The 13,417-nt window shown below is 34.3% G+C and overlaps 1 protein-coding gene across 1 annotated transcript in view; it reads right to left on the bottom strand.

The window, feature by feature from the left end:
- The window catches only part of LOC101891503 (guanylate cyclase soluble subunit beta-1), a 233,847-nt gene that overhangs the window by 29,760 nt on the left and 190,670 nt on the right, over positions 1-13,417 (bottom strand). The window contains exon 15 of the mRNA XM_020039810.2: positions 12,288-12,425. Within this exon, the coding sequence (XP_019895369.1) occupies positions 12,288-12,425 (138 nt within the window). The remainder of the gene's footprint in view (positions 1-12,287; positions 12,426-13,417) is intronic.

Genomic DNA, 13,417 nt, shown 5'->3' with positions numbered 1-13,417 from the left:
AAGAAACATTTTTGGTTATTTATAAGAATTAAATTATAGAATGAAGACGATTTTACGGTCTTAATAGAACAGCAATAGTAATAATAAGTAAGTGTGATCATCAATAGATGGGTCAAAGGCCTATATTTGTTTTTCCGTTGAAAAAAAAATTAAATCTTCTATGAAAAAATATATTTTTGTTATATAACGAAAGAAAATCTTTTGGTCATCAGACTAGAAGAAACAAACCAAATTAAAAACAAGTAAGCAAAGGCTATAGTCGTGCGGGGCCGACTATGTTATACCCTACAACACTGAAGCCCCCTTATGTCCAAATCCATTTTGTAAGATTTCGCTTTTAAAATTAGGATTTTGACTAGGGACATTTGTCCAACATTTATGCACCCCGTCGGGCTGTTAGTTATTGTAGTCCATTTTACAGCTAAATATAATCCAATGGTCATCCAAAATGCTAGAATTCTTTCCTGTCCTTAACTCTCCTCACAGTCGTGTCGATTGGCTTCAATTGTGTGATCGGAAAAACATTTCTGTTTTTGGTTAATTCGAACTCCTAAATATTTTCCAATCATCTCCAAAAGCAAGAAGCTCTTCTGTATCTCCAAATTTAGACTCATCTACATGATTTGCTTGTCTACGATATTTGGCTATATTCGTCAACGAAATCATCATAAAAAAGTAAAAAGTTCGCCTTTTGTGTATTTCGGACATCGCCTGCAAGTAACGCTGGTATTTTTCACACAAAGTGGTCTGTTGTACCCGCTGTCATTTCAACCCCCTAATATTTTGCGGACATCTTTGAAAACAATAGGCCTAGCCTTTCTGAGCCCAACCTTACCCTTGTGAAATTTTTCATGAGGATCGGACGATATTTGCAATACTTATATAATATCCTCAACCTGTGTTGTAAGGTGAAAAAATATTACAAAATATTAAAAGTCAAATTGAAAAAATCGCATGCGATAAAAAATATGAAAAAATATAAAAATGTCACAAAATACTACAAAATCTATATTAACATCATTATTGGAATATTTTTCCGCGATTTTTTTAGATTTTATACTTTTATCTCAAGAGGGCATTCTGCATTGACAAAATTTGTCAAAATCGGTCCAGCCATTCTGGAGATATAAGCATTCTAACTAACATCCCCTTCTTTTGTATATACACATTGTATATATTTCGCTATATATAACCGATATATTTACTATCGGAATCTACGTAACGATCAGAGTTGACCTGTTCGTCTATTTGTGATTTCGCCGGGATTAAAAATATTCGCGGTTTAATTGAAAATTTGAGTTTTATTTAACACAAAAGTTGTGCCTATTTCACCCACTAAATATTACCCGATGACCATCAAAATTGGAAGACTTCTGCCCAGCCCTAAGCTCTAACCCCATGCTTTGATTGGTCTATAATTGCGACCTGTAGAGCAACTGCAAAATCAGGATTTTTTCAGTTTTTGGTCCATTTCAACCCCTAAATATTATGCGATGATCTCCAAAAGAAATAGGGTTCTATTTTGACCCTATATCCACCTCCATTCTAAATTTCGTGAAGATCGGGCCATAATTGCGACCTGTAGAGTGATTACAAATTAACATGGACAGACGGACGGACGGACATACATAGCTAGATCGACTCAGCTCGGCGAGATAGGAATCTATATATACTTTCCTATGTGGGAAACCAATATTTCGTTGTGTTACATAATTTTTGGCCCAATCAAACTTATAATACCCCCAACACATAGTATTGTAGGGTATAAAAATCGCCTAATAGAATTTTTAAAATATTTTTCATGAAAAATATTCTCAACGAATGACAAATTTTAAGTCTTCTTTGGACAGTGCTTAACTAGCTTTCGCCCGTGACGGTTGTTAGTACGCATAAACAAAAATCACTACCGTTAATTGTGACTTCTTAGTTGTTTCTTTGCTTTTGCATTATTCGGCAAAAACAATAACAATATTAACGCGTTAATCTGCATACCGTCTAGTCAGTGCATTGTTACGCACAATGGTCAAGCCCCCCGTGGGCAAACTGGCGGCACGCCGTGCCGATAATCCATCCCGAACAAGATCTAAAGCTAAGCAGCGTCTTTTGTTTTCATCGACTAAATCATTGTCTGACCAACCATCATGTTCAAATTTCAACAGATACAGTGCATTATCTGATATGGATGACTTTTCTGACTTTTCCGAGTCGAATATCAACTTAAATTCTTCCAAGGTATTTGCAAAACCACCCCCTATTGTAGCGGATGTAAATGTATCAATGAAGGAAATTCAACTTTTGACCGGAGACGGATGTACTTACAAACGCACTTCCATCGGCACAAAAATATTTCCGCAAACGCAGGAAAAATATGATTTCTGCATCAAGGTATTAAAAGAAGGATTGATTGAGTTCCACACGTTTAATTCAAAATCAAACAAGCTGTATACCACTTTCCTATACGGTCTCCCTAGGTTAAATGTAGATGAAATCATAAAAGATCTCATAGCATACAACCTACCTCCAGCATCTGTAACTGAAGTTCAAACAAGATTTAGTAGTGCTGATAACGCTGTGTACAAGGTTCAGTTTAATAGGAAATTCTTTAACCCCAATAATTTAAAAAATATTAAACTAATTTGTAAAATCCACGCAACTTGGAAAAAATATAAACCAAAACAATCAGAGAGACCTACAATATGCTGGAATTGTCAGATGCATGGTCATGGTGGTGACCATTGTAATAGGAAATCAAATTGTATGACTTGTGCAAAAGCACACAGAACTGATGAATGCCCTCTTACAAAAGATAATAAACGGCCCCATGTGTTCTCCTGTTTTAATTGTATAAAGGCAGGTCAACCAAGATCGGATCATGCCGCGAATGATGTTAATTGTCCTATGCGCCAAAAATATATAGAAATAAGACAAAAAGTAACCGCAAATCAGAGAAATAGGCACACAGTTGTACGTCCCAGACAAGCACGTACCTCAGCAAATATAAACAACACACATCATGTTTCGCCGTTGCTTGCAAACAACAACAACAACTCAACAACCTATGCCTCGGCAGTAAGAAATGAATGTCCCAATCTATTTAACATTGATGAACTATTCAACATTTTTTCCTCTTCTCTTGATGACCTGTGCAGATGTACGTCCAAAGTACAACAAATTCAAATTGTAATGTCTCTTTTAAGATATGCCTATGATCTTAAATAATTGCATAGAGACATTAAATATTTTACACTGGAATGCCAACGGTATTACTTCATATTCTCATATGTTACAATTACAAAATATTCTTAAAGAAAATAATGTTCACATAGCCGGACTAAATGAAACATTTTACAAAGAAAACCACAGACCATATTTTGAAAATTACAAAATCTATCGTAATGACCGACAAAATAGGGGTGGTGGGGGTGTTGCAATTTTGGTACACAAAAATGTAAACCACCGTTTATTACCGATCATCAATACTGAATTAATAGAAAACCTTTCAATTGAAATTGTTGTGAATAACAGAAAGGTTATTATAACAACAGCATATTCACCTAGATTTGCATCTTCTTTTACAAACGACATCAAACGTCTCACTCCTGATAATGTTGACTTCATATTAATAGGCGACCTTAATGCCAAACATTGCTCATGGAATTGTTCTTCTAACAACACCGCCGGTTGTGCTCTTAACAATTTGCAGCAGCTACAGAACTACTTTGTGTATTATCCGGACAAACCCACTTTGTACCCCCATCGTCAAAACAGCAATCCGTCCACAGTAGATATCGTATTAAGCAATTTAACGATTCCGATGGCAATCACATCTATGGATTACGTAATTCCATCTGATCATCGCCCTGTTCTCTGTGCAATTTCGGCTTATGTTAAGAAAGAAAATGCTACTCCATATTCATATAAACATACGAATTGGAATTTGTTCCAAAACATAATTGAAAATAGTATCAACTTGACGTTATATCATTATGGATCCGAAACTGCTATAGATAAAGAGACAACTCAGAATATAATCATTATGGTCAGTACACCTCATTTCTCACAAAACATATAGATAAGAGATTGTACGAATATAAAAACAGGAAATGGTCAAAGCTCTTAGAAAATATGAAACCGGGTGATAAAAGGTTTTGGAAGATTAGTCGATCCTTGAGAAACAAAGGGAACCATACTATTCCTGATCTTTTTGATGGTCCTACAAAATTAATTACGGATCCAGAAAAAGCGGAGTTACTTGCAAAATCATTCAGTAATTCACATATACTTACCTCTTCGTTTAGCCATTCCGTCGATGACACTGTTAACTTATCTGCATCACAGTTAAACTCTGTACCCCCGTCCATAGAGAATATAACCTACATATCAAATAATGAAGTTATAGATATTATTTCCCTGTTAAAGCCGTCAAAATCACCAGGTTTTGACAAAGTACCCAACTTTGTACTAAAGCATCTACCAGAGAAGGCAACACAACTTCTTGTTCATCTTTTTAACAATTCTATGCGACTCAATTATTTTCCTTCCGTATTTAAAGAGGCAAAGGTCATTGCAGTGAGAAAACCTAATAAACCTGCTAGTGATCCAACGAGTTATAGACCCATTAGTCTACTAAGTAATTTGGGTAAAATTTACGAAAAAATAATTCATTCAAGACTTTTGAATCATGCAACTGAATTGAATATAATTTCTGATAACCAATTCGGGTTCAAGAAAAACCATAGCACTACCCACCAAATCGTCCGTTTAAAAAACAAAATACTTAAAAACAAAAATAGAAGAAAATCAACCGGATTAATTCTTCTTGATATAGAAAAAGCATTTGACACAGTGTGGCACAATGGTCTCCTACATAAATTGTTGAAGGCTAATTTACCCATCTACCTCTGTAAAATTATTGCACATTTCATAAAAAATAGATCATATGCTGTTGCAGTTAACCAAAGTAGGTCTTCATTTAAAAAAATTCCAGCTGGACTTCCACAAGGTTCCATATTATCTCCTACGCTATATTCCATTTATACATCGGATTTCAAACCACCTCGTGAAATTGATACTGCATACTACGCAGACGATACAGCACTTATATCTTCTAGTAAATTAACATCGGCTCTCCTTAAAAAAATGGAGTTAAGCTTAATGGCGTGCAACAAATATTTCAACAAATGGAAAATCAAATTGAATTATAATAAAACTCAAGCAATAATATTCCCATTCAACAAGTCTCCAAAAAGAATTCCTAGAAGACAATTACGGTTCTATAGAAATGATATTAGCATCGCCGATGAAATAAATTATCTCGGAGTAACACTGGACAAAAAACTGACATTTAAATATCATGTCCAATCATCGTGCCAGAAGGCGTTAAAAGCCTCTAGAGCCTTATGGCCCTTCCTTAATAGAAGATCCAAATTATGCTTGGAAAACAAAAATTTATTATATAAAGGTGTAATACGGCCAATTCTGTCGTACGGGTCCCCTATTTGGTATAGAGCTGCGAAATCGCATATAAAAAAGTTCCAGATAATTCAAAATAAATGCCTGAAGATAATATACGACAAAAACTGGCATTTTCCTACCTCTACGTTACATGAAGAAACAGGATATGAACTATTCGCCGATTTCATAAAACGCCTCAATGATAAATTTTTTATAAAAGTTTCGACATCTCGTTATTCTAAGATAAGAGAATGTATAGAAGAATTTTAATATATTTTATATGACAAATTAAAATTATCAATTTGAAATTTATTGTATTAAAATTTGTTATATTTATATAATCAATTTTAATCAATATATTTTCTAATTATATTTGAAATCTATTTTGTAGTTCAAATATAGGTTTTGTATCCTTTTTCCTATAAATCAATTAAAATCTAGTGCTCTTATTTATAAATTATTACATGAAATTTAATTGCTGTAAATCACTACGATATATCTCAAAAATTGTATTATATGTTCCTTAGAAAATAGTTATTGGATAAATAAAATTGAATTGAATTGAATTGAAGTCTTCTTTGGAAGATAAACTTGTTGTCCTTTTGCAAAGGACCTTTCTTGTCTTTTATATTTTATGAAATAGTGTATTTTAGTCCTCTGTTATGGTGTTATTAATTAAATTGGTTTAGTTCCAAATTAAAAATGTTCCCATATAATATAAATAGTTTCCAAAGGCTATAGCCGAACGTGACCAACCATATGATACCCTACACCATACCACTTTGCTACGTAAAAAATCATTCCAACCATGGTACAATGATATCAAGGTAGGCATATGGTATATATGATTTAATTTTTTTATTTTCTTGGCTTAATATGTCATCTTTATTTGTTTATGTATGTGTTTTCTTTTCAATAACAAAAAAATTGTTCAGAAAACATTCAAATTCGGATGTTTTCAAAATGTTTATTTCATCGTATGCATCGACAAAATCTAGAGTTTTTGTAGCGAAATAATCCTTTAGAGATATATAGAACCTGGTTTTGAAAAGAAGTGTTGACCTTTCATTCAGTTTTCGCGGTTTTCAATTATTTATTCAAAATAAATGCAACAAGTTGTTTGATTTTTTTATTGTTTTGATACTAATTCTGACATTACAAGCCAAACAGGCAGACCTCTATACTTGCAATTTTTTCAATGTTGGCCTACCTTCTCTTCATTGTACCATGATTCCAACTATCAAATAAAATTCAAATCTCATTTTTTTCAAAAAATTACGGAGTACTACTTTCCTCAGATGAATATTTTCTTGTGCTAATGGAATTCCTTAAGAAATGTATAAAAATATTCACGATTGAAAGGAAGTGTTGGTATTTTTACACAAGAGTATGGTCTATTTTTTTATACCCTCCACCATAGTATGGAGGGTATATTAAGTTTGTCGTTCCGTTTGTAACACCTCGAAATGTACATTTTGGACCATACAAAGTATATATGTTCTTGGTCAGCATAAAATTCCATGTCGATTGTTTGTATAGCTGTCATATAATGGTACATCCATATTTTTGCTGATTAAAGCGACATTATTCACCGGAAATGTTTCAAACTTGGTATTTTGAGTTTGAAATGGGTATTACAGCCTATGACAGAAAATTGTCTGTGCAGGTCCACGTTTTGGTATAGCCCCCATATAATGGTACCTTCCTATATTCGGTATTTTTTTTGTGATTTTACCTACATAATTCACCGATTTTTTTTCAAGTTTCTCATTTAAATATTGTAATGACTTACGACAAAAGTTGCCTCTGCAGGTCCACATCGTCATATAAACACTAATATAACGGCAACATTCTGTATTTTTAAGATTTTAACAGAATTTTTAACGGATTTTAATTTTTTGGAAATTGCCAAATTTGTACCAAATGGTGGAGGTAATTCAAAGTTCGGCTTGGCCGAACTTACAGCTTTTTTACTTGTTTTAATATCCGATGACGATTAAAAAGATTCAGTTTCATCATTTCAGTTTAATCATTTACAATTTTGCTATTATGTCCAAAAATTAAATGGTTACAATATGCCTCTGGCCCTGATCGTATGCAAAATGTGTTGAGGATCGAACGATAATTTCGATCTATAGTGTGATTACAATTTAAAAAGGACATACGAAAGGGGAACTCTTTGCTAGATTGAGTCAGCTCACCGAGATGAGATGAACGGTATCCTACATAGTGCTTTTACGATAAAAATTTCGATGTGTTACAAACTTTCATTACCCTTCCTACAGAGTTGTGTAGGAAATAAAAAGTTAATTTGATTTCGGAAATAAATTTGGAGGAAGTCAAGGAATATGGGGTTGCAGTAGAGTCCTGACTTTACACTTCATTTTAATTTCTAATTGGTGCGTCATTTAATTTTGTGACGCCGATAGCATATGATTCTTTTCAGAAAATGTTTAATGTCTTTTGTCTTTAATTAAATTAATAAAAAAAAAAACTCCTTTGAATAATATAAATCTGTGAGGGTATTCGAATTCGATACACATATTGTACATTTTGAGTACTAAAATGGCCCAAAGCAAACTGTTGGAACGAATCTAAAATTTTATTGTGGAGTTTTCGCTGACGATTTAGTGGGCACTTGGTAGTATTAAGAAAAAAATCGAGAAAGGACCCTTTCAACTAGTACAAAGTTTCTGCGTGTGATTTTAATTCTGGAACCCCAAGGAGTTTGGCAAAAATATTGTGATATTCAAATCAAATTGTCGTATATGATATTAAATTTTTCACAATTCGTAGAGCTACCAAAGAAGTAAAAATATACACAATATTAGAAGATGGGCCAAATTTTAAGAATTCAGTAATTTTATAGGCTGGGAACCGGACACCGGTACTTGATGGAGTGGTCCAATATGATGAGAATATTGGGATTTTTAAATTTGCTCAAAATAGAGATATATTTTCTTGTTCCAGTAAGTGTATTATTTTCTGTGAACATTTTGATCTTTTTGGTTTAGGTACTGGAACGAATGGACCATTGTGGTGTAGGTACTTGATGGGGTGGACCGATATTGTCCTAGCATTGATGCAAATATAAGGATTTCCAAAGTTGGAGCAAAATCGGATTGTCGTTTCTTTTTCTGTGCAAAAAATATTTCTTTTGAAAATGTCGACCTTTTGTGTGGGAGGTACCTGAAGGAGTGGACCGATATTGTCCATCTCCGAACTCGATCTAAGTTTGACAATAATGTAACGATGTACCAAGTTTGGATGAAACAAGATACTCCCTTCGAGAATTATCGTGCGCACCAGCCGACAGACAGACGGACATCCCTACATCGACTTCTAATGTCCTGAAACGGATTTGGTCCAAAGCGACTTAGGGTCACAATCATCATTTCGATGAGGAACGTTTTGGACGTATCAAATGATGTACACCCACTGTAGTCATATGGCTGAAAGTACAATTAAATTTTTCCTGATTTTGCAGTCGTTCTACAGGGCTCAATTAAAATTCAATCGCCACGGAATTTAGCATGAGGTTAGAGTTTAGAACAGGCAGAAGTCTAGCAATTTGATTTGGCTTGGGATTATAATTAATTAATTAATTAATTAATTAGCTTTGGATTATAATTAACTTAGGTAAAATGGATCAAAATAGTAAGCGTAAATATAGGGCAACTGTCACCGTTCAAATATCAAAGGTAACATTTGTGCAGGGCTGTATGGAATTATTTCAAAAGCGAAATCTACCAAAATGGATTTAGGCCTAACAAGTAAAAAAGCAGTAAGTTCGGCAGGGCCGAACTTTGAATACCCTCCACCATTTGGATTAGAAAATTTCCAAAAAAAATTAAATCCATTAAAAATTCTGTTAAAATCTTTAAAATACCTTTAAAATAAGTTGCCGATATATGGGAGGATATACTATGTACACACTATATATATATAGGTACACACTATATAGACAAATTTATGTCTGGGGGCAAAGTGCTCACAAAGAACTCCTTGTGTAGAATTTCAGACAATTCCGTTGAAAAATGTGGCTAAACTCATCAAAATACCGAATATCGTGGTGAACTGTTATATGGGGGCTATACGATATCGTGGACCTATATAGATAATTATCTTCCAGGGGACAAAGTACTCACAAAGAACTCCTTGTGTGGATTTTCAGACAAGACTATTGGAAAATGTGGTTAAAATCAATATACCGAATATCGGGTACCGATGCATAGGGATTTATACGATATTGTGGACCTATATAGACAATTTCCTTTCAGGGGATAAAGTGCTCACAAAGAACTCTTTGTGTAGAATTTCAGATAATTCCGTTGAAAAATGGGGCTACAATCATCAAAATACCGAAAATCGTCGGTTACCGTTATATGGGGGCTATACGATATGATAGACCTATATAGATAATTCTCTTCCAAGGCATAAAGTACTGACAATTAACTCTTTGTGTGGACTTTCAGACAATTCCATTGAAAAATGTGCCTAAAATCATCAAAATACCGAATATCGGGGGGTACCGTTATATGGGGGCTATAGGATATCGTGAACCTTTATAGATAATTCCCTACCGAGGTATAAAGTACCCGCAAGTAACTCCTTGGGTGGATTTTTATACAATTCCGTTAAAAAATGTGGGTAAAATCTTCTAAATACTGAATATCGGGGGGTACCCTTATGTGGGAGATATAGGATATCGTGGACCTATATAGACAATTCTCTCTCAGGGGATAAAATACTCACTAGGGACTTCTTGTATGGAATTTCAGACAATTCCATTGAAAAATATGGCTAACATCATGAAAATACCGAATATCGGGGGTACCGTTATATGGGGGCTGTACGACATAGTGACCTGCCTGCAGACAAAAGAGAGATCTGTGCAAAATTTTAGTTTCCTATCTTAATACGTTTTGACTGTAGCGTAATTACAACGGACGGACAGGTCTAAAATGATTATTTCGATGAGTTACAAACGGAATGACGAACTATATACTATGTATGGTGGAGGGTATAAAAACTGCAACCAGCTTCAGACTGCTGTCATTTCTAAGCCACATGTCCGACAGCTGTTAAAATTATTTCAGTGACAGCTCATATTGTTTACAAGCGTACTAAAGCATTTTGGTGGGAATTTTCGTAAGCGTAATAGTGTGATTTTTTTATATTTGGCTGGAAAACCGCAAGTGGCTATCCAGCATTTAAATATGAATAAATCTTTTGTGTGTCGTACCATCGCTAGTTATCGTGATACTGGAATAATTTACCCCTCACCACGATCTACGCTTGGTCGGAGAGCACTTGAATGATAAACGCCGCTTTTCAGCCCATTTCGATATTTTGATCTTCAAAAGCATTTCTAAATATTTAATAGACATAATTCGTTGCAAGCACCAAAGTCAAAGTTTTAGCATTATACTTACAAATCTGAAATATGTTTTTAAATAGAATATTGTTGCTTTTTTGCGATAATTCGATAAGTTGTACGTGCGTACCAAATCTTGCTAAAAGTTTTCGTTGAGAAAAGAAAGTAAATAAACTAAAAGTCGTTTGTTTGTTTGTCATTCGAACAAATTTGCCATCCATTGCAAAAAAACGTTGCTGCTTTCTGCCATTCATTCATTTGTGTGACGGTATTTTACATTAAACACATTGCAATGTAAATTTACGAGCTGAAAGGACAAAGTTTTTACTTTCACTTTGATTTCAAGTCGTCGTTTTTTTTTTTTTTTTTTCATTCGGCTGCATACTTTCCAGAGTTGTTGTTTTTTTATACTTTTTGTTATCCTTGTTGCTTTCTACCACTACTCAATGAAATTTGTTTATTGCTATGGCAAGGTGGGTGGGAGAAAAGAAGGGCGCAGAAGCAGCGTAACTAGTCAAGCAAACGGAATGACAAACACACATTTTTATGCACTGACATTGGGAAAGTTTGAAACACTTTTTTTTACAAGATTTCTAGTAATTGTTGTTAGGAAACTGTTGCCAGGACGAAAATCGAAAATCTGGTCCGGTATGGCTGCATCATTGACGATGGTTTGTGTTCTTTTATGTTTTCATATTTTCCTTGATTCAGCAAATCATTTTGATAATTGTTCAATGTTTAAGTAGGGAAAATTTGTAGGAAATATTTGCCGAAGAATAAATTTTATTCGTAGACTTCTCCGTACCGCCCCCTACCCCCGCACAAAAATCATTGATGTCGTTTGCTTGCCATAGAACTCATGTTTATGACACCAGATTAAGTTCCGAGTTTCTTGGATTTCTTTGCTCTTCTGTTATGCCAATGCTATGTGTGTGTGTTGGTAGAATATGTGTGGTTGTGTATGTATGAGTGTGTCTGTGTGTTCGTGCTTACTTGGAAGTCAAATCCGATACTTAATTTAATTGCTTTCATTGAAAGTTCATTTTTATTATTTTTGTTTCCACAGTATTCGAGTTCTTCTTTATTGGTTCGAACGAATGCTCAAAACGCAATTACACATATCGAGGCGTAAATATTTGCAAAGAGAAAAACAAAAGTTCAATATTTTATTGAACTTGTTATGAAAAACTTTTTCTTTTCGTAGAAAAGCAAGAAGAAGACGACGAACAATAAACACAACAACAAGAACAAGAACACCTTCAATAAAGTGATCAATTATCGTCGTCACAGCTCATGCATTCGGAAGTTTTCATGGGCAATTAAAAACAAAATAAGCAGCGTGTTTGTATTTCAATTATATGTATATAAGTGTGTGTGTGTGTGTGTGTTGGACATGTCATGCCATTAATAGCATAAGTTTTGACATACACTCGGATTGTTCAGACGTTTCACTTACCATTGGATTGGATCCCATTTTAACATTTTTGGCCATATCCATCATATCCAGGGCCAGTCTGGCAATACATTTAGCATGATTTTCACAATGATCGGGTAGGCCAGAAACGGCCATGTATTTGTCGCCCACAGTTTCGACCTGAAATATGGAAAATGTTTAAACAGAATTAATGCTAAGCAATATATTTATATAAATAGTTTGGAAATAGGACACTACAAGTAGTGGAATTTTCTAAATCGTTTTTTGAGTTACCGACAAAAAATCTGTAAAATTCAAATGCTCACAATTTCCACAATTAACGAAAATAAGTAGTCGCTAAGTCTAAACAAAAGCAACAGCGTTGTCAACTTAAAATTAAACTTTTGATTCATTATCCTGCATTTTTATTTGATCGATATTTGTCGGTAACTTAAAAAATTAGGTAGAGACTCTCACTATAGTTAGGGATTTTTATATCCTACACCACAAGGTGGTCAGGGTATTATGTCTTTGTGCATTTGTTTGTAACAGGCAAAAGGAAACGAGATAGACCCATAGTTCCTTTTGATGATCTGCATCACTTTCTGAGTTGATTTATGCATGTCAGTCCGTCCGTCCGTCTGTCCATGTATTTTTGTGAACAAAATGCAGGTCGCATTTATTATCCGATTGAGATGAAATTTTTGGCCCAAGGACGAACCCTATTGAAATTGGAGATAATCGGTAAAAATTTAGATATAGCTCCCATATATATCTTCGTCCGATTTGCCTTTTATTGTGCACCAAACGTGTAATATCAGGCCGAATAGTATGAAATTTTGCAACCAAATTAGGCCTAAAAATAAGCATGCCAAATTTGATGGAAATCGGTTCAGATATAACTATAGCTCCCATATATATTGTTCATCCGATTTGTTATTTTTGTCCTCCGCAGCCGTAATATGCACTCTGTAACAACAATATTTGGGGAAATATATCAAATGCAGCTCAGAAATACCTTTGCTAAATTTTATCGAGATCGGTTCAGATTTGGATATAGCTCCCATATATAACTTCGTCCGATTTACCTTTTATTGTGCACCAAACGTCTAATATTTGCCCAAATGGGATGGAATTTGGCACATACGACCGAATTCAGTCTAGAAGGGAGT

Source organism: Musca domestica, unplaced genomic scaffold, assembly GCF_030504385.1.
Source record: "Musca domestica strain aabys unplaced genomic scaffold, Musca_domestica.polishedcontigs.V.1.1 1, whole genome shotgun sequence".
Lineage (NCBI taxonomy): Eukaryota > Metazoa > Arthropoda > Insecta > Diptera > Muscidae > Musca > Musca domestica.
The sequence above is the reverse complement of the archived record's forward strand: the minus strand, read 5'-3'. Positions and strand labels throughout refer to the sequence as shown.